The sequence below is a fragment of the Argopecten irradians genome, chromosome 13, assembly GCF_041381155.1.
Source record: "Argopecten irradians isolate NY chromosome 13, Ai_NY, whole genome shotgun sequence".
Lineage (NCBI taxonomy): Eukaryota > Metazoa > Mollusca > Bivalvia > Pectinida > Pectinidae > Argopecten > Argopecten irradians.
Genome location: NC_091146.1, coordinates 19,316,769 through 19,340,332, shown reverse-complemented (window position 1 = coordinate 19,340,332; position 23,564 = coordinate 19,316,769). Strand labels below are relative to the sequence as shown.

Sequence of the window (23,564 nt, the reverse complement as noted above, 5' to 3'; positions counted from 1 at the left end):
TAATCCTTTCGGAGTCTGACATAGGAGTACTGATAATATATATAATCCTTACCTAGCCTACAGTTAGGGCTCTGTTTATACTTCTCCGACATACACACGAGGACGACAGCGGCGTTCTCCACGGCGTCCGCCATCGCTGTCAGTGTAGATCCTCCCATCCTCTCTATATCTATCCACACCTCTAGACCCTCAGCCTGTAAAACATAACACAATATTATAAACATTAACAGTCCACACATCTAGACCCTCAGCCTGTAAAACATAACACAATATTATAAACATTAACAGTCCACACATCTAGACCCTCAGCCTGTCAAACACAATGTTATATACATTAACTATCCACTCTTCTTGACCCTCAGCCTGTCAAACACAATATTATATACATTAACTGTCCACACATCTAGACCCTCAGCCTATCAAACACAATGTTATATACATTAACTATCCACTCTTCTTGACCCTCAGCCTGTCAAACACAATATTATATACATTAACTGTCCACACTTCTAGACCCTCAGTCTGTCAAACACAATATTACACACAGTAACAATCCGCACTTCTAGACCCTCAGCCTGTAAAATGATATAATATACAAATGTTTGAAGATATATACAGCAGTGATCCATACATCATGAAAAACAATTTTGCCAAACTGAATTATATCAGTGATCACACCCCTTACCTTTAGTCTTTCCCTGATCTTCATAACGATATCCTTCTCGTTCCATGAGTAACTGATGAAGACATGACCTTTGTTTTTCTTCCCTGATCTTGGTCCTTCGATAAAAATAGTTACCGATTGAAAATGGCTAAGTACTACTAAGTTTTTCTTTTCCTTAAGAATTTCTTTTTCTGTTTTTATTTTATTTATGGTTTTTGGTTTTTTGCTGAGCTTTAAATAATATGAAGCAATAGGAACTATCAGATATGGTATGGAGAAACGACTTAATATCTTACACAAATGAAAATAAAAATAGCATTATCTAATGATTAACGTTGCGACACGTCATTTTCTCTCTTTAGAACAAACAGAGCATCTTTGACGATTGAAATGCTATTCAAACATTTTCAATGATTCATCTAAAAGGTTACTTTTTATTCAGAATTACTTTTTCTTTTCTTTTTCTTTATTTTTAACTGTTGGGTTTCTAATGGTATAACATTATCGAATTAATCAGATACATATCGTATGGAGCAAACATTATAACATCTTAAACATATTATTGAACTTGTTTTCTTCGATAACTTACGTTTTGACACGTCATTTTCTCCCTTCAGAACAAACAGAGCCCCGTTAACGTTTTTCCTAACGTCACTGTCGCTGCTATCCCTGAGTTTGTCTAGTGTCGTCATCAAATCCGGGTACTCCACGATTTTCTGACAAACTTCTTTATCGAATGATAATGTCCATAGCGCACGCGCAGTAGCAGCTTTCTCTTCGTCGGACTCGCCCGTCAACATCTTCATAAATATAGGCAGTGCTCCCGCATCGATGATCTTAACACAAAAACCAAAAGTGGTTTTATAACAACTGACAATATTTATCATATAATCATGTGGCAACCGAGAACTAAACGAAAGCCAATTTAATAATAACTACTTTTAACTATTTATTTATATTTCTTTTTATCAACAACAATAACAGGAATCTCACTAGATATCACAAACAAATTAGAACATATTACTCATACCCTGAAGTTAATGGTTAACAGCTTACAATGGTTTACAAACATAACTCACCTTCTTTTTGTTGTTGTCGTTGACGGCCAGTTTGCCTAGTCCGTCCATGAGTTCCTGGGGAGTGAAGCCCCGGTATCTCCGCCTCTCCTCTTCTATAGCCTTATCTATATAGTTGACACAGCCCTCAATAGATCCTGTAATATCAATTCAAAACTCGTAGATTTTTAAACATAGATTTTTTACTTGTGTTTCATTAAATTTCTTGAAAATACTTTTGTAATATAAATATGGGGAAAAGAGGTAATCCTAACCGAGTAGATAGATTGTCAAATTTTCAAAGTAGTCTGCTCCTTTATCAAGACACACATAGAACAAGCACGGTCACGTGATAAAGACTTAACAATATAACATCACGTGATAAAGACTTAACAATATAACATATTGTTATGGAAACAAATATTAAAATTATTTCTTTTTACAATTTTAATATGCAATCATTACATTGATCATTATGGAAGCAAATTACTGTTGACGCTGGTTGCATTTTCGAAGGTTTAAAGAATAACGTGATGTGACCGGAAGTGACGTACCTGTGTCGTCCATTAATTTGTCGTTTTCTTCCTCCTCTACGATGTGTGCTAACGTTAGCATGGCCATGATCTTCAGCATTTCATGTTCTTCATAAGACTTGAGGAACTTCAACATCACCTTTTGGTCACATAATAGACAACATATGTTATACATCAGTAGCCATAGCTCGATCAGCAAAAATCAGACCATCATACCATCAACATAAAACCTTATGTGTAAGTAGGGCACTCATAGCACACCAATCATTAATCCACAAAACTGTGAACATTATAGGTATCAAGCAACAGCGTAAATTAAAAACTGTCTGATTTTACCAATGAGAGGTAAAACAAAGTGGCGATAATTTCACAGATAAATGGGCGCATAGCTAGGAAGTATGAGCGTCACTGACATTAAACGTATCGACCAAGGGTAGCATAAGCTACTTACTTCTGAGTCAATAAGAACACAATGTGTACGAAAGATAACATCAACCGAATCCCTCTGATTTTTCTGTATTTTGTCTTCCCAATTGTAAATATAGCGGTCAGGGTAACGATAGTACTAGGAAATGGTGATTCGAGAACAGAGATGGAGGAGCTACTGAAGACAGGGGCGATAACTACAGTCTTACCTCTGTGGTTTTACACTCCTTGAAGAAATGAATGACGTCTGGATTTCTGGCTACGTTATGTATGATACTCATGGAAGACTTTACTATATAATAAACATTCTGTGGGGAAGAATAAAACATATACAAATACAAACTCGAGGAATACTTCATTATAAACATACACAAATACAAACTCGTGGAATACTTCATTATAAAATACACATTCTGTAGGAAAGAACAAAACATATACATATACAGACTCGAGGAATACTTCATTATAAAATACACATTCTGTAGGGCAGAACAAAACATATACAAACACAAACTCGTGGAATACTTCATTATAAAATACACATTCTGTAGGGCAGAACAAAACATACACAAATACAGACTCGTGGAATACTTCATTATCAAATAAACATTCTGTGGGGAAGAACAAAACATACACAAATACAATGAAAGAATACTTTTTTGTCCACACGGTTGGAATTACTTCTTTGTCCCATATTTACCATTTGAAGTAATTCGTTTCCTACAGACTTACGTTTGATGGGATCCCGAGTCATCTGGAAAATCCTATTGATATTACTTCTTTGACCCTTAGTAATTGATAGAGATTTTCCTATGGCGGGGGTATCAATATACCTGGGTTCCACTATATATAGTAACAGATAAAGATTTCCCTGTGGTGGGGATAAAAGCACAATCCTACAGCCCACCTACCTTATTATTGAGGTTAGTTAGAAATGGTTGGTGACTACAGTTTACTGTCAGGAATTTTACACCGTCCGCTTCCGCCACAGCCTGCAGATAAAAAAGACATCCAAGGGGTTTGGAAACTTAAAACATTAAAAATGTATTGCGAATTTATTCCGTACAGTAATATCGCGACCAACATCCTAGTTAAACCACATTTCTGCTCATGCTTCACTAGCTGAACGAAACAATTTTGTTTTTCAAACTATGATTCATTTCAGGTATTTTTGTACGTCCAGACAAGAGTTAAATAAATCTTTCGAAAAAAATGACAAATCGGAAGACGTTTTACAGTACTCTGCCTACAGATGCTTCATCGCAAACAGAGCATAATATATACTTATCATTTGAGCAATAAGTGGTGTTTAATCGTATATATGCCTAATTAAAACAAAAAGTCATATAAAATAATATATTTTGCTTTTGGTGCATGCGCAATTAGTTGTTCGTTCCATATAGTATATAGTGCCACGGATGCTTTTTGGGTGTAATTAATCATTTTTAATATTTTTATCTTGAACTAAAATTAGAAGCTAAAACATTCCAATAGTGGCAATGGTTTAAAGTAAGTTACATTTTTAAATGAAGAAAAATGCTTAATCGTCTGCTACTGTTTTTGATAGAGAAAAATACATTTGTCAGCGGTGGAGCGTCTTTAGACAGCAATTGCCAAACGTGCGTGTACCTAATCTACATAGCTGGCTATTGCTAACACAGACATGTTTATGATGTCTCAATGAACTGGCCCAATTGTAGCCGTACTCCATGGTGTGGAAAAGTAATAACATCACGATTGTATGATGTAAAGGAAACTAAATTGTGTATCAGAAACAGAACATGTATTTCATGCCCTTACCTTAGCCAGGCGTAGACTGGCGTCCGTGAAGTTCCACAGTGTGTTCAGCGTATAGTAGGCAGGGAACCATATCGAGTCGTTTTTGAAAATTCCTTTAGCATTGAGAGTCTTTAGCATCTTCATGGCCACTTCTGGAAAAAAATATCATTTTTGGATACATTTTTTTAAAGTATAAAAATAAAAAAAATACCAGAATAAAAGCTATTCCGCGACTTCATTCATGTAGTGTTTAACGAACACAAGTGTTCTTTAAAGCTGTTTGATGTACATAACACGCCATGTATCCTTTACACAACATACCAATGATGATTCACATCTCTATCGGTTTAGATTTCCATAAAGAGTTTCGGTATTAAATGTTATTCCAAAGTGACTTCAAAAGTAAGACTTTTCGTTAGTCATTTTTATACTGAAATTATATTTCCTCTACTTACCACCGAATCCTGCCTCGGCCATGCCGTCTCCGATCTTCTTCCGATTAGGACGATAACCCCAATATGTATCGCCTAGAGCTTTGACAAGTTTCATCCCCAACCCATCTTCGTACGTTTCAAGCCCTGATAAAACCTTGACTATTTCTTTTGTTCGGGTGACCAGCTCTGATTCTTTCAGGTTCTTGACATTTGCCAGCTCGTCTATGTTGAGGTCACCGTTCATCATGTGGGCGGAGTCAGAGGGGGCAGCAGCGGCCGGTGAATGCGAGGCTATTCGTTGATTAGCGGATATCTCATGAGGAGACTTGGACGGCGATTCTGATTGGCCGGTATCGTTATCCATCATCTGGATGGAACCGTTCAGCGTGTCATGGAGGCTCAAGGGACCATCTGCAAAAGATGACTACAAATTAATGTCTCATAAGAGAAGCGCTTATTTCACCTCGGGCCATTTGCTAGAATAACGTCTTCTCCGGCTACATTGACAGCGCTTTGCCTATAACGAAGCGATGAAACACTGTCATTTCTGGTTATACCACTGGTCACAACAGCCTCCATATTCCAGGGGTCACTATCAATGTCGTTATATTCACACCTGAATTTAACTATGTCATAGTAAAACTAAAATCATTTCATGAGAGAGAATCAAAACCAATCACAGGCTTATAGATTTCCTTTAAAGATGGTGAGCGTCGTTCAACTTCAAAGCCATAAAGTGTACTGTAATTAAATTCTTATGATGGACATAAAAGGATCAAACTACTTATCTCATTTGTTGACGCCCACATAGCCGCTGGTTTGCTATGACATAGTCCAGAGGTTTATATAACGGCAGTGACGGGGATGTTACGGTAAATAACATACCCAAGGTTTAAACTAGCGTGGGTATATATTGTAAACACCGAGAAGTCGATTTGATGAAGTTGTGTTCTTGTGGTCTTCATGTCTTCATGTCATTCACGCATACGTCACTCATAGCTGAATTGACATTGTTCCATTATTTATCAATAATGCTATTAGTGGGAACCTATGCATGATGTCTTTTAAATTTTTGAAAAAGTTTAAAGTTTTACATTTGAGATTGAGCTCGTCAGTCAATTTTTGTTTATTTTTATTTAGGTAAATGTTCGATAGATTAATATCCAATAAAAATAACAAACTGTACATCAGAGGATAGTTACAACAATGTAGGTATGTCATGACCGTGATCTTGTAATAATTGGAAAAAAATATTCAAAACATAATGGAATAAGGGGGAAATCTCAAAACATTTTTGGATAATTTGAAAATGTCTAGGAAAGGATAGCATTGCTCTCGGAAAGCATGGCTGTTGCTTTATAGATCACTTCTGGGCTGAATGTTACGTCAGATGTCGTTTTGGTAGGGGCACACAACGATATCCTGACTTCACGATTCCCTTAATATCTCCATGATTACAAAAACCGTTATACAAATATGTGCATGTGCTGCAAATTGTTATACAATCGCTGCTAGACTAGATTAAAGATAATGTCGCGCCACAATGTCACGTGACTCACTTAACCGGAAGTTGTTTCCCCGGTCTGGACATCAGGCGCCGAGAGTGGATCGATACAGAAGGGTGTCCATTTCCCCGCCGAGGGGTATCTCCACAGATATCACAGACCGAATGGGATACAGTTGTAAAGGCAATCCAACAAATCCTGGTTTGATTTCGATACTTTTGCTTAAAATGATTTTTGTTCAACAGCCAGACATGGTCAATGAATGCCGTAGAGCAGACAAATATCACAATCTCTTGTCTGTCTGATTAACACTAGGGATGTAGGCACGCATGATATAGTGGACAACACGGACACTTATATACGATGTTCTCATAATACAACTCGCCACGTGCTTCTGTCAAGATAAGAATTGGTAGCAGTATCGGTTTGTTATAAATTGCTCATTCATCAGAATAGAAATTGAAATACCTGATCAAAATGAAGAAATATGAAATAATTGGCACCGATACATTTTGGATTAAATCAACAGCAACAAAAGCATATATTTGTAAATTTATATTCACAGAAAAAAATCAACATTTCGAACATTTGTTTTGACTTCAGCCATTCGATAATGCGTAGAATATGATTGATAATGTAATGATATCATTCTATCATTCTTTATCAACTCCATTATATACACATCAACATTTTACTATCATTAGATGTCGCGACTTACGCTCGATGGTCTCCTTTATGATTTAATTAGTATTATTACCAACTAAAATAGAACAATGTGCAAACTCCAAGATAAATCCATCGAAGATATACATGTAATTGCATTACATTTAGATAATCCAATTTCATCATGAGCGCGTTCACATGTGTTTTATACTGTCCATGGTTATTTTGTCTACACATTAATACATACCAAAAGCAAACATGACTGTTCACAGAGGAAACTCTTCACTTAACAAAAGTCCGAACTCCCTGTCAGGTTACCACAGAAACACTCTCCCCTAATACATCCAAATCTCTGTAACCTGTCTATACTCCTGCCAGAGGTCGTATGGTACACTCAGAAAGATCGAACGCCGTGAATCTCCTAAATCCAACATGTAACCTAACTAATTCACTTGTCAATTTTCAGCGATGCCAATAAAAGTTCCTTGTTCAAACATGACAACAGAAATATAGATGCTTTGAATATAAGTAGCTATAAAGAGATGCCATTTTCCAGCCAGGAAGCGAGTCAGACCAGAGATGTTGGTTTCTCCGCTAAAAACTTTAACATTTCTATAAACATTCGACACAGAGAACATCCTACAAACTGCTATAAGAGCTTTTCTTCTATTTCAACGCGTTTTGCTTTAGGGTACATCAATATTTTCCTTTTATCGTCGATAACTATAATAAAGATACCATTACGATAAATCGTTTGTTAACTTGGGGAATACAATAATAGCCTAATTATTAAATAGCTAATATGTCATAATAGCCGTATGACCAGATCGATATACCACTGGTCTTACGATCACTCCCGATCTTACATCACTACACATTTTATATCACAGATGGCACTGAAAACTACGATAATGTGCAGCGCCATCTAACGTCACGAACTGAAACATTGACAGCAACAATGAATCACATTGTGATTGATTAGTGACGCTTTGTTATGGCTATATAAACACAGAGGATTCCGGTCAATGTCCGCCTACATAAACAAAAGTATCGATTATCTCGGAACCCCTCGGGTATTTACATAGCCACGTGTACACTCGATTTCCTAGCCATAGATAAAACAACTACAATATATTAAATACAGCTATTAAATAAAACTTTGAACAGTGCTCACTACATTAGCTATTTTGCTCATCAACCAGACTAAACTATCATTAGTCTTATATAACTACTTAGTGCGTTTTAGCCATCCGTTTATGATTTTAGTAGCCCTGTATTATATAATCGTTTGTCTTATGTGGATTGAGGAATTGGCACGATGTGAAAACACACTAAATATAGTTTGAGGATAAAGCATTACAATCTATACTATTGGGGTTAACAGACGGTGTGGACGCCATCACCGAATTCGAATGGATGGCATAATATAACAAGACCTCTCGCGCGTCATTGAAAGTGATTTGTATAAGATACGTAACATTTTTCGAAAGCGATGTAAAATAAAAAGAAGTTATTTTGTAATATTAAAATACAGATCCTTATTATCACTATGTTAGATAAGAGGATCTGAGAAAATCCAGGTGACCTTTGAAAATGGCCAATCAAATTGCTGCTGGCAAAATTTTGACAGTGAATTTCAGGGGACGAAATAGTTTGAAAATCTGTCAGAATTATTTCCGTGTAGGTAGTCATCTCCAGCAAAGAGCACAATAAAGCATCGGATTTGTATGTTGGGGCGATATGGCGTTGTCAATTGACAGAGTAACGTGATGAAAATACATTTGATCTGAATTACACGTGTGTATAAAGGTAATCCGAACATGGCCCTTAATCGGATTTTCTCGGATCCTCTATTGAACGGAGTGGTTATAAACTTATAAGGATCTGTATTTCAATCAGATTGTCATTTTGTAATATTAATTATAATATATGAATAAGCTTTTGCGTATTTCGCATATGGAAAAGAATGAAACTCGTAAACCCCAATAGCCACGAAGAAGGTCATCATTAGATGATATCATCACCATAATGCTTTAATTAACAGTGGTAGCTATTTCATTATTAGCTTTGTAATTGTTCGTCTTACGTCGTTTAAACATACTCAATTCACACGTGAACATAGTTTTGTCGACAAAACATTGGAATATATAACACAGGGTGACATAAATACCGAAAATGATCATTATTAACGCCACGGTCATTTCATATTATTTCATACATGAACGGCAGAAATATTCCGAATGCCTCAAAATGAAATATATACTTACTTGAAATGATTTATTGTTTTATTTTCTATTACCACGACCTTGTAACAGTTAATCCTCTGAACAGGCATACAATAAAAAAAAATAGCTCATACGTTTTCCCTAGAAGATGAGATGTTTTCATAAAATTCAAACATCGCTCCAAAATAAAAGTTTCATTACTACCAATACATATATTTCATAAACGAATAGCTGAAATTAAAGATGCCCGTCCGCCGACAGACCATAAACAATAGTCATCATTTGAACAATAATTGGTGTTTAATAAGAGTAGATATTTGTCTAAATAACACAAAAAGTAATATAAAATAATTAATTTTGCTTTTGGCGCATGCAGAGTCAGTACTTCATTTCATATAGGACATAGTGCCTTGGAATTTTTTCGGGATGCAATTAATTGTTTTTAATATTTTCATCTTTAACTGAAATTAGAAGCTCAAAGTTTTCAATGGTGGTAATGGTGTAAAGTAAGTAACTTTTGTAACTGAAGAAAAATACTAACACGCAGCTCCTGTTTTTTTTATAGAGAAAAATACCATTTGTCAGCGGTGGAGCATCTTTAAAGTTTGAGACACGTTTTAAATTATTCCTATTGCGTATAAACGACAGTGATATCACTGATAACAGCCAACGTCCAGTTAAATTTTGTCTAGAAACGCAATCTGCGACTTTCCAACCTGCTCTTTTGGGAAAGAAAGACAATCCTAAAATACCAGCGGAAATTGTCTCCCAAGAACAGTTACTGCTGTGATACCACGATGCTTTCAAAGACATTTATCCTGTTTTCTGCCATCAGATAGCACAAGACACGTGATCCCATAATGACCCAGACTGTGGATCAACTAGCTATTAGTATACAGACTGATACGCTAACTTATAATTTGCGACTCGTCAATACCTCAAAATAATTGAAATAGCATTGATTTTTCCATCTGTTTACACATCCGGGAGTATTAAATTTTAGAATGACACATGAATATGTAAATCATCACGACAAGAAAGCTTCATTAGTAAAGTGCCTTATGATTTATACTTTTGTGTGGTATCAGATTCAACAATGGTTTGCTGGCTGCTGCAAGGACGTCTAGGTATAATTCATATAATTATATCAAATGTACGAGGTAGATGTTTTTGTTCTGACACGCGTTTTAGCATTTTAATACAGAGATAAAGGCATATTGTGGCGTCTTGCTGTCTTCTCCTTTACTACTCTGCTTTATTGGGGTCTTTCAGTATCCAACAGACCAAAAGAAATACATTTTGTCAACAAACACACTGGCGTTCATAAAAACTGACACAATGTGTAGTAAAAAGAACTTTTCTATGACAGGATATTATTATCAAACAAACCCCGAATAGATGGACACAAAGAGATATCTATGGGCGTAACTGTGGAGACGTTTGAAAGTAAATACTGAGACTATGAAGATTGTAAGTCTGTATATACCGACAACAACTAACAGCTACATGGTGGTTGTAATGTCTAGAATAATCCTCATATTATTAGTCGGGGTTTTTTACTCCATGATTTTTTCCCAATATTTTCCTGCTTATTTCACACTCATCATGATATAATATTTTATTCTCTATATCAATCATATCTTTTTTACAAGAATAATCTGACAGACAGAATTAAAGATAAATAATCCTTTCGGGCAATGGACATCGATCTGAAGCATGAAAATAATATGAGATGATATAGACAAAAAAACGCCACATAAATATTTAGTAACGTACTTATTTGTCTACAATACAAGACGTTGTTCCTCATTTCATCGGTTATTTTAAGACAAACTAAAAAGACTAAGAACAAAACCACAATAATTAGCATCAGATAAGATACATTACTAAATCACTTTATAATGTAATAGATAACAGTGCGGCTCTAACAGAGTATGACGGTCAATTAATTGTTACACCAAACGGTTGGTTATATTTATTGGATCAAAGGTTGTATACAATCAATAATAAACCATCCAGAATCATCATTGTCAGGTTAAAGATAAATCATATCTCCTTTATGACACATGGAAAAGACTTTGGGACCAAACTCGGGAAACAGTTCATTGGGTTAGTCACAACACCAAAGGAAACAGTTTCGACTGTTGGCTACTAGGGCATTTATAATAAAACAGCTGTTTTTGTTGTTTTTAAGACGTCATAATTTGTTGATTACAATACATTTATCACAATTACGTTCCTTGCATCATCAGATGTTTTATATACACCTTGTCATAGAATGTTACATCATAACGCGGATCTATTGAGCGGGTTTAATTACAGGTATAATCACCTGGATTTCTGCGGTACTATGATCCCCAGCTGTCACACTTACCAAATTTACATTATAACGCGGATCTATTGAGCGGGTTTAATTACAGGTATAATCACCTGGATTTCTGCGGTACTATGATCCCCAGCTGTCACACTTACCAAATTTACATTATAACGCGGATCTATTGAGCGGGTTTAATTACAGGTATAATCACCTGGATTTCTGCGGTACTATGATCCCCAGCTGTCACACTTACCAAGTTTACACGTCATGTCGATAGAGTCCCAGTGGGATAATAGTAGCGGTATTTTCTGGGGCTTCTCCTTGACGGGGTGACGGTCCGACAGAAACTTACACACCTCATCATCCAAAATCTCCTTCTCAACCTCCAAAGCCTTGTGCTTTATATCCTTCAGCTGGCTCTTAGATAACATCGTGGATACTATATATATCGGTTAATATTACAGTCTTAGCACTAGTGAATTTATTGTCCTTTTTTTGGTTAACAAAATATGGAATGAATCTTCAAGTAGAACACATTTCTGTCAAACCTAGCGATGAAATGTTATAAGGCGGTTGCTGAAGTGACCTATTTTACCAAGGTAACACAGTCCTCCAATAATATTTTACACAAGACGGCAATTAGTTTCAAATTCTTCAACAGGCTCTGTCAATGAACGTTGGTTATGGTTATCGCCCTTTCATTCCCGTTCATCCCCACACCAGCTATGAAATAGACGTACAAACAGGCTCATTATGTAACAAAGTTGGCTGTCCACACATGCAGCTCCGGTGTTCATCCGCTAATATGTAACTGCCCTGGCTGATATCATTTATAATGCATCAAACGTGCACTTCGCATAATTAAAACTTGGAAACAATCCACCACATTAACAGTTTTAACTCATTAATATTCATGTAGCTTCTGAAAGTTTTACCTTCTGAATATTCATGTAGTTTCTGAAAAACATAATATCATTGTATAATCGAATGCAAACGATGGAGTCAGCTTCGCACAATTCAATAACGGAATCTTAGGTTCCCAATTTCAGAAAAAAACATACATATTAACCATTTTGATTCCATCATTGGAAATTTACATCCGTGTTGATCTTACTACGATACTTTTTTTCCAATATTGTTTTCATCAAATCTTTGTCCGGCTTAATTTGTGGACATCACAGTCACGGAGCGAAAGGCGCTGGTTATCCTTAAATGTCACCATCAAAGTAGGAAGCAACAAGTATATCATCCGACAAAAGGATGAGTCAATACCAGAGGAATGAATTATTAATGTTATACATCGCTGGTAATAGCCTCCAAAACGTTTGAGTGGCGGAACATTAATGTGCTTCACACTCAGCGTAATCCTGCTAATCGTTCGGATACTACAGAAAGAGGTATATCATAAAGGAACATGGAGCACGAAGATGTCTGATATTATTTTCAAAGTTTCACTTTTTACGTTTTTGCCAAATCACCTCGCCGGAATTATGTAACATAAGTGCGATTATTATGAGATATTATCTCGGGCGTTACTGTGAAAACGTCTTCAGAATTACGCCAATGGATCCGACAGAATCAGTACAATCACTCAAACTCGTCACTGGATACACCTATGTAGGATTTGGATTCCCTTGGTGGTGGGGCCTCCAGACACATGTAATCAGAATCGTTTATATCATTTGTGCCTTTTGAGTGATCAACTCATCATACACGATAACGTGTAGCTATACCTTACTGTCACAAGCCTGTCAAGGTTCTTTAACGACCAGCTATCAGGTATATACTTGGCGAAAAGATTTTCTAGATATATAAAAATATCGTAGATTACCGTCCAGATAGAGAACCAGAATACAAATCCAAATGGCGTTTATCCAAATAGTTCAGCAATGAAAGTCCATGAAGCCTCACCTCTCTGTCTTTTAGAAATAAAGTTTATATAAAAGTTTTAACTCTAAGTACTTAGACATTACACTTGTCTTTTGGTAACACAAACTCACTTATGTAAAATAAGCGACGTCTGATTTTACAAGCTAAGCCAGCTTGAATAGACAACACCGTCACCCACCTTCGCGGCAACGCTAGTACTTTTTGAAAAATCTTCAAATTGTTGTAAACCTATTCAAGCGAACAGTATTCGATTATAATCCAATATGTGGCAGTACATTCTAAAGTAGACGAAGCTTACACGCCATGGTGACAATTGCTAATTCTAATTTACAAGTGTCGCTGTAACACTGTGTTATACTCCAAGCGTTTGTTGGACTTTGACACGCCGCTTTGCCTCACGGGAAGGTTGCCGGTGTTTGTCAGTCTCGTGAGAGCTGTGTAACATTTACAAGTTGTGTTGCTATAGAAACGGTTTGTGTAAAACCCAGCGTGACAATAGATCATACATTAATTTGTGTGTATACAGGACCTTTCCGGGGTTTTGATCTCAAAAACTTAATTAGTTCTGGTATAGAGGACTGATATCACATATCCTAATGTGGAGCGACGCCACCAATGTCATTACATACAATATATCGGGGCTTTTGGTGATAAAGTCAACGCCTGCTCGACATTGCCAACATAATTTTTTCTCCAAAAATTAACTCAATCCTCCAAGGAAGGGCTTATGTTAATCCAATTTGAATGTCACAGGACTTTCCCTTTAAAAACTCATTTATTGACAATGGTAATCGGTATACTACAGTGATGTGGTTGGATATCATTATTTAACACTTTGGTTCTAGTTCCCTGATCTTATGGGCGTGTTTACCACAAAGAATAAATTCCATTTGACTCGATGTTACCAGACTCCGCTCGCATTCCCAACAACTTTCCACGCATTTCTTTATGACTTAACTTGAATTGGTGCAAAGGATATGAAACATGAATTCCAGATGAAGACTCGAGTCCTGATGCTTATGGAATACCAGTAGAAACCTTCTCAAAATGTCCTTCAACGTAGATATCAAGTGGTCACGTGATACCCAATAAAGTTACAGTTAAAATCACTCGTACTTGTAGGCAACTTTAAATTTTGTCTTTTTAGTGCTGCTTTAATTGTTCTTGATGTTGCAAAGTTCGTAAATATGTTGGTATGGCAATGTCAAATTCTCTTGACAAAACAAAATGATAGCTAAGGAATTTGAATCCCAAGCAATGTCCACGATAAAGAATGACTTCACTATAAGTTGTAATTGATCTGTAAGGTTGTATAACGTCCGCTCTGACTGATATCGCTTCCTCCAAACAGTGAACACCACGTGACCTTTACAGCAACGTCAGAAAACAATTTGAACCATTTGCTGTATATCTTTTACTTCATTTGCGACGTTACATTGGCTACTGTTCAAAATAGTGAACACTCGTCTAGAAATTCGACCTTCCACATTCTGCTTTTTTCGCACCACCATGTTCCAGGTCTGTGACAAATACTTTGTGTGAATTTCAGTAAAGGCGTTCTCAGATTGTAAGATGGTGGCCTGTTTACTGGTCATCAATAAAACATACAGCCACTTGTATAACGGGGCGCACCGACCCTCGATATCGATATGTCTTATTAATAAAACAACGGAAATTATCTTCAATTCCCACAGTACGTACTAGGGAAAGGTCGCGAACTTCGGCATTAGACGGATGGATAGGCAGATCAGGCACTGCCCCTGTGGTCCAATGTTTTACGATCGATCTTACAAGAGGGAAAGCCCATTGTTTTAGCTTTACGGTGGATAACCAACACTACACAATACACTTTGGATACAAAAAAATTCTGAAAGAGTTTCAGACAGAACATATTCCATATATTATAAAACGAAACATTCATGTAGAAAATGTGATTTATTTTTGGCGTTATTCTAGAGAGGTTTACTATTTTCATGTAAAATCAGCTTTCACTCATTGATTACAACATACATCTCTACCAAGGAAAGCTTTCTTAAGACAAATCCGCTTGATACGAATTTCTGTTTATTACTTTATAACACCCCTTATTTTGATTCATCTTTATTGATACTTTAAGTAATTTCGTGGTCCCGTCACGTAAATGTTTTGCTCCATCATTTTTTTCAGAAATTTTGTTCTGAAAGTGCTGGATGTAGCCTTGTTTTAAAAGTGGACCAAAAAAGGGAATTAATTGATAGAAAATGTGTGAGGAGGCTGACCCCTGGGCCCCAATCATGGCAGTTTCAATAGTAAAGTCTTAGCAATAAAGTGTTGTTTTTTCACCTATATATAAAAAATAGAAAATCAAATACGATAAAAACGTATAAATTAATTGTCGATTATGGAAATCTGACAAAGAAGAGATTGTTGCTAACTTTGGAATATGAATTTAATTAACTTGATGTTTTACAAAGTCTATAGCGAATTTCTGTTATATACGAATTGTCTCTCCTGGGATTCTTTACAGCAAAGTTTTAAAGGATTTGTATTTTAAATATTAATTAATTAATATCTTACACCTAATACGAACTTTTGCGTGAATCAAATAACATGCTGGCCCAATAAAGGAATCAATCTAAATAAAGATTAGCAAAATACAAAAAAAAATCATGAAAAATACGTCAGAACATTTTCAAATTGCTCCTTTTCAATTACTTCATCTGCAATATAGATTGATAATTTTTTTGAAAATTGAAATCAAAGTAAAGGGTGATTTGGTAGTGTTATGTCCTTCTCAACATATTCTCGTCATTGTTGAAAAAGATTAGTATGAATTATAGAATGTCTTCTGCAATCGCTGTAAAATGAATGACAATAATACTTTATAGTTTATATTAAATCCGGGACAAACTGCCAAGTCAAATGGTATCGCGTGGTGGCAAAGCCATAATGTACAATCATAAAAACATTTGACATTCGGCCATATTTGTTATTAAATCACCAAAATAATTTCAGGATACATTATCGAAGCTTCCATTTGATATTCACCAACTTATATCTCTGGGAACCCTGTGTATTCTTCTTTGTCGTATTTAAAGACAAACAATAAAATTGGTTTAATATAAAGTAACTATGCAGTCACAGAGAAGTCATTGTTTTGGTCACCCAGCCATCCTATAGGCATGGTTCATTTACCATCCTAGATAGGAACCACCACAAACCGACAATAATATCAGATACACCTTATACAGTAGTCATACGTTTTATAGATCTAGACTTTATGATAGTTATAATTACAAACTTCAGAATGGGCGTTGCGCCCTGAAATACTTTGCCCAGCATTTACATTTTTTTCTCGAGAGGTCAAAATACATTGTTATTGGTCTTGTTATTGGTCTTAAATCAGTTTCCGTTCGTCATATCAGTAATTTGTGTGCCCTATTGTCAAAACTGCCCTTTTGTCTTGTGCACTTCTTTTGTTATTTTGATATAATCGGAAATCATAAACCTACAGGGGTTGAAGGTTTGATAACAAACATGCTTTGGTATGGACTTTAATCAAGATTCGGTTGATACATCAATGGAAAGCAAAAGACAATGGTAAAAAATCAGTTTTCATAAAAATGCTCCACCGCCGACAGACCATAAATAATATGTATCATTTGGACGATAATTCCGATAATTGATAGTTTAATCGTGTGTATATGTGTCTATTTATCACACATATATATATATGAAATAAATTGTTTTGCTTCTATTTTATGCGCAATCAATACCTCATTTTTCGGGATACAATCAATCATTTTAAATTCTTTTATATTGAAGTAAAATAAAATAAGAAGCTCAAATTTTTCAAAGATGGTAAATGTGTAAAGTAAGTAACTTTTGTAGTTGGATGTAAAATCGTCTGCTTTATTGATAGATGGAAATTACCATTCGACTGTAACGATTAGTCAAAACTTCCTTATGATGATTTTTTTCGAAACATATATTTTTGGAAAATAGTAGCTGAAAATGGAAAAAATAATATGATGGTTTACGGAAGTTCCACTGTTCTTCTATACATACCACAAACTAAAGCAATATTTTCAAAATCGCTTGTGTGACTGAGTATGAAAATTAACATGGTTTAGTTTATTTATTGTTACGTCCTATTAACAGCCAGGGTCATGTAAGGACGTGCCAGGTTTGTTGGTGGAGGAAAGCCGGAGTACCCAGAGAAAAACCACCGACCAGCGGTCAGTACCTGGCAACTGCCCCACATGGGATTCGAACACGCATCCCAGAGGTGGAGGGCTTGTGGTAATATGTCGGGACATCTTAACCACTCGGCCACCGCGGCCCCTTAGAAAAAATTAACATACTTGACAAAACAAGTTTTTTCCAGAAATTAATCAAATCAACACGATCAATCCATCATTTTTGCTCAGAATGGCAGCATATATGTTTGTACCCCTACTTCCAAAATTTTGAAGCTGAAACTACTGTTTCTTACATTTTTGCGACAGATTCAATGATTAATAGCAAAAGTTTTGATAACTTTTTTTATATCTTGAATTGTAAAAGGAAAAAAAAGGTTGCTGTTTCGAAAACCGGTATAAACATTGAGTGTCCTCGTTATAATATTTGTTATTTACAGCAATTCAACACTACATCAAAATGTACAATTAACAAAGTAACGGATTATTATTTCGCACTTAAATGTCTATCACAGTGAACCTCGAAATAATTCTCAGCAAACATTAACTTGATCTAGCTAAAAATCACACAGGTGAGAAATAGTGTAAGAAATGTGCTATTTTCCAAAGTGGACTCTAATTGATAATTTGTAAAAATTGTGTTTAAAACGGTCTAAAACCAATAGAAGTCCTTGAAGATTGCAGTGATTGTATTTCGCAGCTGGGTGTAATAAAAGCAGGGAGTTATCGATCAACAAAGGGACACTTCAAACAGTTCAACTACCTTTACATAACACAAAGAGAATATATTTGACATAGGACAGAAACTGAGGGGAGATACGTAACCAGGATATCGGGCACAGTCGGCACTGACGCCTACTTATGGACGTATGATGTATGGATGAAGAGAGTATATATAATAAATGCAATGCTAGTTTTCAGACTAAATATGCTATCAAAGCAGAAAGTCAAATTCTAATGCAGCAACAGCATTAGTTAGTATCATCGATCACAGAAATAAAATCGATAGATGCTCTTAACAAAAAGTAACAAATTGCCATAGTAAGGCGCCTAATATTAAATCCATGTGGTAAACTATAAATGTAGTAGAAACTTAACGAAGATCTTGTTTGACACATACCAGTCGTCATAGAAGTAAAACGACTCTTTCTCCCTCTATTAGCAAATGAACTTCGTCTGTCGCGATAATCCTGTTGTCCTCTTTTCTGTCCAGAGTAATCTTCCCTTTCTTTGTTTTCAGAATAATCTCCCCTTCTTTTCTGTTCAGAGTAATATTCCCTTCTTCTCTGTTCAGAATAATTTCCCCTTCTTTTCTGTTCGGAGTAATCTCCCCTTCTTCTCTGTTCAGAGTAATCTCCCCTTTTCACGTTGACATCGAAGGTGATAACGGGGCTGGGAATCAGCTTCATGTACCGTGTCGTGCGGTAAAGTTCGATAACTGGCACGTACTTCTCTCGTGTACGACTCTCCATGTCATCATAGATAAACACGTGAAGTACGTGTCTGTTACCCTAATGCTTTCATGCACTCGTCAAAAAACGCTTCTTATTGATAATAGAGATTGTGCACCGGATTATCTCCCTTGAGGACTATTTTTAACTCTAGAGTACTCGTCCGAACGTCTATACAAAGGAGAAACCACATGGACCAGTCCCTTCAGACCATTGTTGTTCCGTGACATAACGGTGTGTTGGCTGAACATCCCACTACGTTTTGACAAACATCTTCACATGTTGCATTATTGCACAGTTTGTGTCTGCTACTAGTGCGGACATACCTCTTCACTAATGTCACAGATGATATTGTCTATCGACGTGTTAACACTGACATTATAACAACAGCAGGATCTCACAGATAGCTTAGTATAGAACTAGTGTTCACATGATACATATTCGGGTGAGCGTTTACATAAAATTTTAATTTCCATTGTCAGAGAACGACATATCTGTTGCATAAAGTCTTCGATATAAACAACAACACCGTAAAGCCACAAGATCAGCACAAGTGGAAAGTTCAGTTTAACCAGACTACGCCACAACTCCGCCAGCACATGGAGTCCGGGTTCTGCATATTGTTTTATAAACACTTTGATCTCTATGCATTGACACGTAATTAACGTATTGATGTGTGTGCTATGATCATCCCCTCAGTAACTCCGTGGTGTTACCTCTGTCAGACTACACATTATCTCCCGTTCATACTTACAATAGTGACATAACGATGGAGCTGACCTCGTCTTCATACTCCAGATACTGTTAAATCTTATATATAACCCATACCAGTGCGATATCGGTCTCCCGTGTCAGGAGATACCGTCAGGAAAAGCATGGGCAACTGTAGATATCATGGCTGATATAACAGAACAACGGGGGGAAATACTGTGGACATGTTTTATTTGAACTGCATGCACTGTGTTAAAAATAAAACGTGATGAAAACGTCAAATTGAAGATGTGTGTTACGTGCACGTACAGAACCGTAATCACACGAGTGTATCAAGCTACTGAGCGCGTGAGTGATGAGCAAATCGATAACGAGGCTCCGGTTAAAACTCCCACCACTTTGTATTATTAACCAGGCATCATAACGATAGGCAATACTCCCATGGTGACGTTAGCGCGGCAATCATCGCCCGAAATACAACCGGTCCGGACTTCAGTGACCAGCTCCCTTTTCCGGATTAGATATCCTTAGCAAATATCCGGTATGGCATTGCTTCATTTCCCAGACACTTCCAACACACGTGTGTCGTTTCGGTAAAACAAGAAAAAGCAGGAATTGCTTTAGTAGGAAAAGCAATGGACACTACGATGAATTACATGGAAGTTAAAACAGATAAACAAATTACAAAAAAAAAGTCTATCAGTAGATACATCACATCGTCTGTAACATTCTACAGATGTTATAAACCATGTTGTCTGTTCAACTGCGTTTAATTCATCTTTATGGTTGTATAGTTTGGTTATATTCAGAATGATATCTCGATCTACGAAATCGTAGCCCTGTGCAATACTAGTGGTGAAATGTTACAAATGAGTCATTTAGATACCTCAAAGACCTTTCACCAAGGAACTTTTGATCTGAAAAAAACTTCCGAAATACAAATCAACTAAAACATACATGTATAAGTGTAGAACCTAATTATTATGCTTCTATCGCGTACAATCCATATTCACACTAAAAAATCTCGATACCCACAGAACAATTTCAGGTTTACCTTGCTAAACATCTTATCGCTTTTCAATTTTCAGAGCCAGAAATATTACGTACGATATATGATATTCTGTCACTAAGTCAGTAGAAAACATGAACAGTATCCCCCAATTCGATCAAGCTTTCCTTGCGTGACTATTGCTGTATGGTACACACGGGTATTCTACAAACTGATAATAATTTTAGTAGATTATGGGTAAGCCATCAATCATTTGATAATAAGAGAGAGTTTTCAATACAAACAGAATAGCTTGTTTTGTTAGTAATATAAGCTACACACCACATGAATAATATATAAGATCTTAGGGATAGTAGTGTTATTTATCGCTTGATGTTACGGCCATCATAGTAACATAAAGACCAGATGTACTCTCTCAGTGGACGTCATATAGGTCACACCACGGGGGCATACCACCAATCAACTGTCAGGTCACAAAACACATTGGTAAGTGTGACCAATCGCAGGCGTCGTGACAAGTTGGTGTCGGGTTACAATCCAGTCAGGTGTCCCAGTTAGTACGAAAGGTTTATCAGAGGAGCCAATCAGGAGCTGTTATTGTAAGGCACTCAGGGTTTGAGTGCACATCATCCCAAGTGACCAATCAACGTGTTTGTTATTGATTGATGCAGTAAATATTAAAGGCATCCAATGGACATTGTGCGTAGAAATTATTGGATAATTTCTACAATGAGGCCTTAATGATTCTAATTAAATTACACAATAAGCTACGAGTATGTATAACAGATATAACCATTTGATATTGAAAAAGGGATCAAAGCTAGTAAAACTTTAAAAAGTGTAATAACAGACCTAATATGAAAAATGTCTTAAATACAAAGTTAAACAACAATTTTACTGGCTTCTTACGTGTTGAGGTTTACAGCAATGCCGATTGGTTTACACACATCGCTAGTGAATGTTGAGTAAAACGTTAAAGAGTTCCTTTAATTGGTAGAAGCCGAAGCATTTCAGTTCAATGCGACCGATTCCGTTCCTAATACCAAATGCTGCGCTAGCGTCGTTTGTTATTTGACTCGCGAGAGTTATGTTTCCCTTGGGATATAAAAAGTCACTTGGACAAATTACAAAACTCAATATCAACTGTCACGTTAGATTGAGGCTTAATTTTCAGTTAAGTGGATTTTACAAAAGAAAAAGAAATCTGTCACTTCAAATCATCATTAAAAATAGTACAGGATAAAACATCGGGTCAGGAAACATAAGAAATTATCATTAAATATGAAGGATTAAGGAAAAAACTTAAACAGACAATCACATGATGTAAGACGCTTCTGACAACCAGAATGGAGAATGGAATCATGAAACATACAAAGTATTGTCGTTCTTTGTGGCAATGCACCCTGTGGTCCAAACTACTTGGTAAAATGCGCTATCCAAAGACTAATTTATCAGCAATCGCCTTTTAAACAAACAAAAGTGACAGCTTAGAAATGACATTATCATCGGATAATGTATTTTGTAAAGGTGACTAACAAGTCAGAGGCGAAAATGCGACATCATGAAAGAAATACGTTACAAATTGCCCAAAATTCAACCTAATGTCGAAATACAAACCAAACTGTGTTTCAGAATGCTAAGAGGCCTGTCTAAGGACAGGTACATTGTACATATCGATCATATGAAACGATTGCTCAAACTTGCGTCTTTTATAACAAACTGACAATTATACACAAAGGCGCTTGCCATAAACTTACAACGACGAAGTATATCTTGACTCTGATGCTTTTTGGAGTATATTAGTTATAATAATAGACGAAGAATCATCCGCGATGTAAAGTGATGTTGCAATCAAGTTATGGTTGTGTGGTTACGATGATGGACATATTATATTACCACAAGCCCCAATTTCTGGGTTGTGAGTTAGAATCCCATATAAGGCATTTGTCAGGTACTAACCGCTGGTCGGTGGTTTTTCTTTAGTCACTAAAGCTTTCACCCATTATCTAAACCTGACCCGTCCTAAATGAACCTGGATAATAGGACGTTGAGCGTATCAAACCAAACCAACATCAGCCACATCCGGACCTCCTACAGACCAGACCAACATCAGCCACATCCGGACCTCCTACAGACCAGACCAACATCAGCCACATCCGGACCTCCTACAGACCAGACCAACATCAGCCACATCCGGACCTCCTACAGACCAGACCAACATCAGCCACATCCGGACCTCCTACAGACCAGACCAACATCAGCCACATCCGGACCTCCTACAGACCAGACCAACATCAGCCACATCCGGACCTCCTACAGACCAGACGACATTTAACCTCAGGATAAATGCCTACTTACTCTTACTGTGTCTCTCCATGTCCTCCTCAGTAACCGATTTCTGACGTTGTATTAGACCTTGTCGTGGCGATTTCCGGCCTTGACCTTTAGCTGATTCACGACCTTGACCTATATTTCTGTCACTTGGCAACCCTTTGAATTCGTCATTTGACGAATGAACTTCGGCGGTTGTTATGATGAATTGTGGTCCTTGCATTCTAGTTTGATATTCTAAGGTGAGATTGAGCAGGTTATAAACTTGATAAAGCCTAGCAGTTCACCAGCACTTGTTTTGGTACTCCGAGTCAGTAAGGTATTGGGAGTCCAGAATCAGCAATCGCTGCCTGAATACATCCAACCATCGTGTGAATGGTTTCTCATCCTTTC

The 23,564-nt window shown here is 36.6% G+C and overlaps 1 protein-coding gene across 3 annotated transcripts in view; it reads right to left on the bottom strand.

Annotated features, from left to right (window-relative positions):
- Window positions 1-23,564, bottom strand: part of LOC138305558 (uncharacterized) — a 57,194-nt gene that overhangs the window by 9,812 nt on the left and 23,818 nt on the right. For 2 of the 3 annotated variants that reach the window (XM_069245850.1, XM_069245848.1), the window contains exons 2-10: window positions 4,913-5,302; window positions 4,479-4,609; window positions 3,590-3,670; window positions 2,888-2,986; window positions 2,274-2,391; window positions 1,744-1,877; window positions 1,254-1,500; window positions 686-780; window positions 53-194 (exon numbers count right to left, since the gene is read on the bottom strand). In XM_069245850.1, coding sequence (XP_069101951.1) covers window positions 53-194; window positions 686-780; window positions 1,254-1,500; window positions 1,744-1,877; window positions 2,274-2,391; window positions 2,888-2,986; window positions 3,590-3,670; window positions 4,479-4,609; window positions 4,913-5,258 — 1,393 coding nt within the window. In that variant the 5' untranslated portion in view covers window positions 5,259-5,302. Of the gene's footprint in view, window positions 1-52; window positions 195-401; window positions 417-685; window positions 781-1,253; window positions 1,501-1,743; window positions 1,878-2,273; window positions 2,392-2,887; window positions 2,987-3,589; window positions 3,671-4,478; window positions 4,610-4,912; window positions 5,303-23,564 lie in introns of all 3 variants that reach the window. The other variant, XM_069245849.1, reaches the window with a different exon arrangement.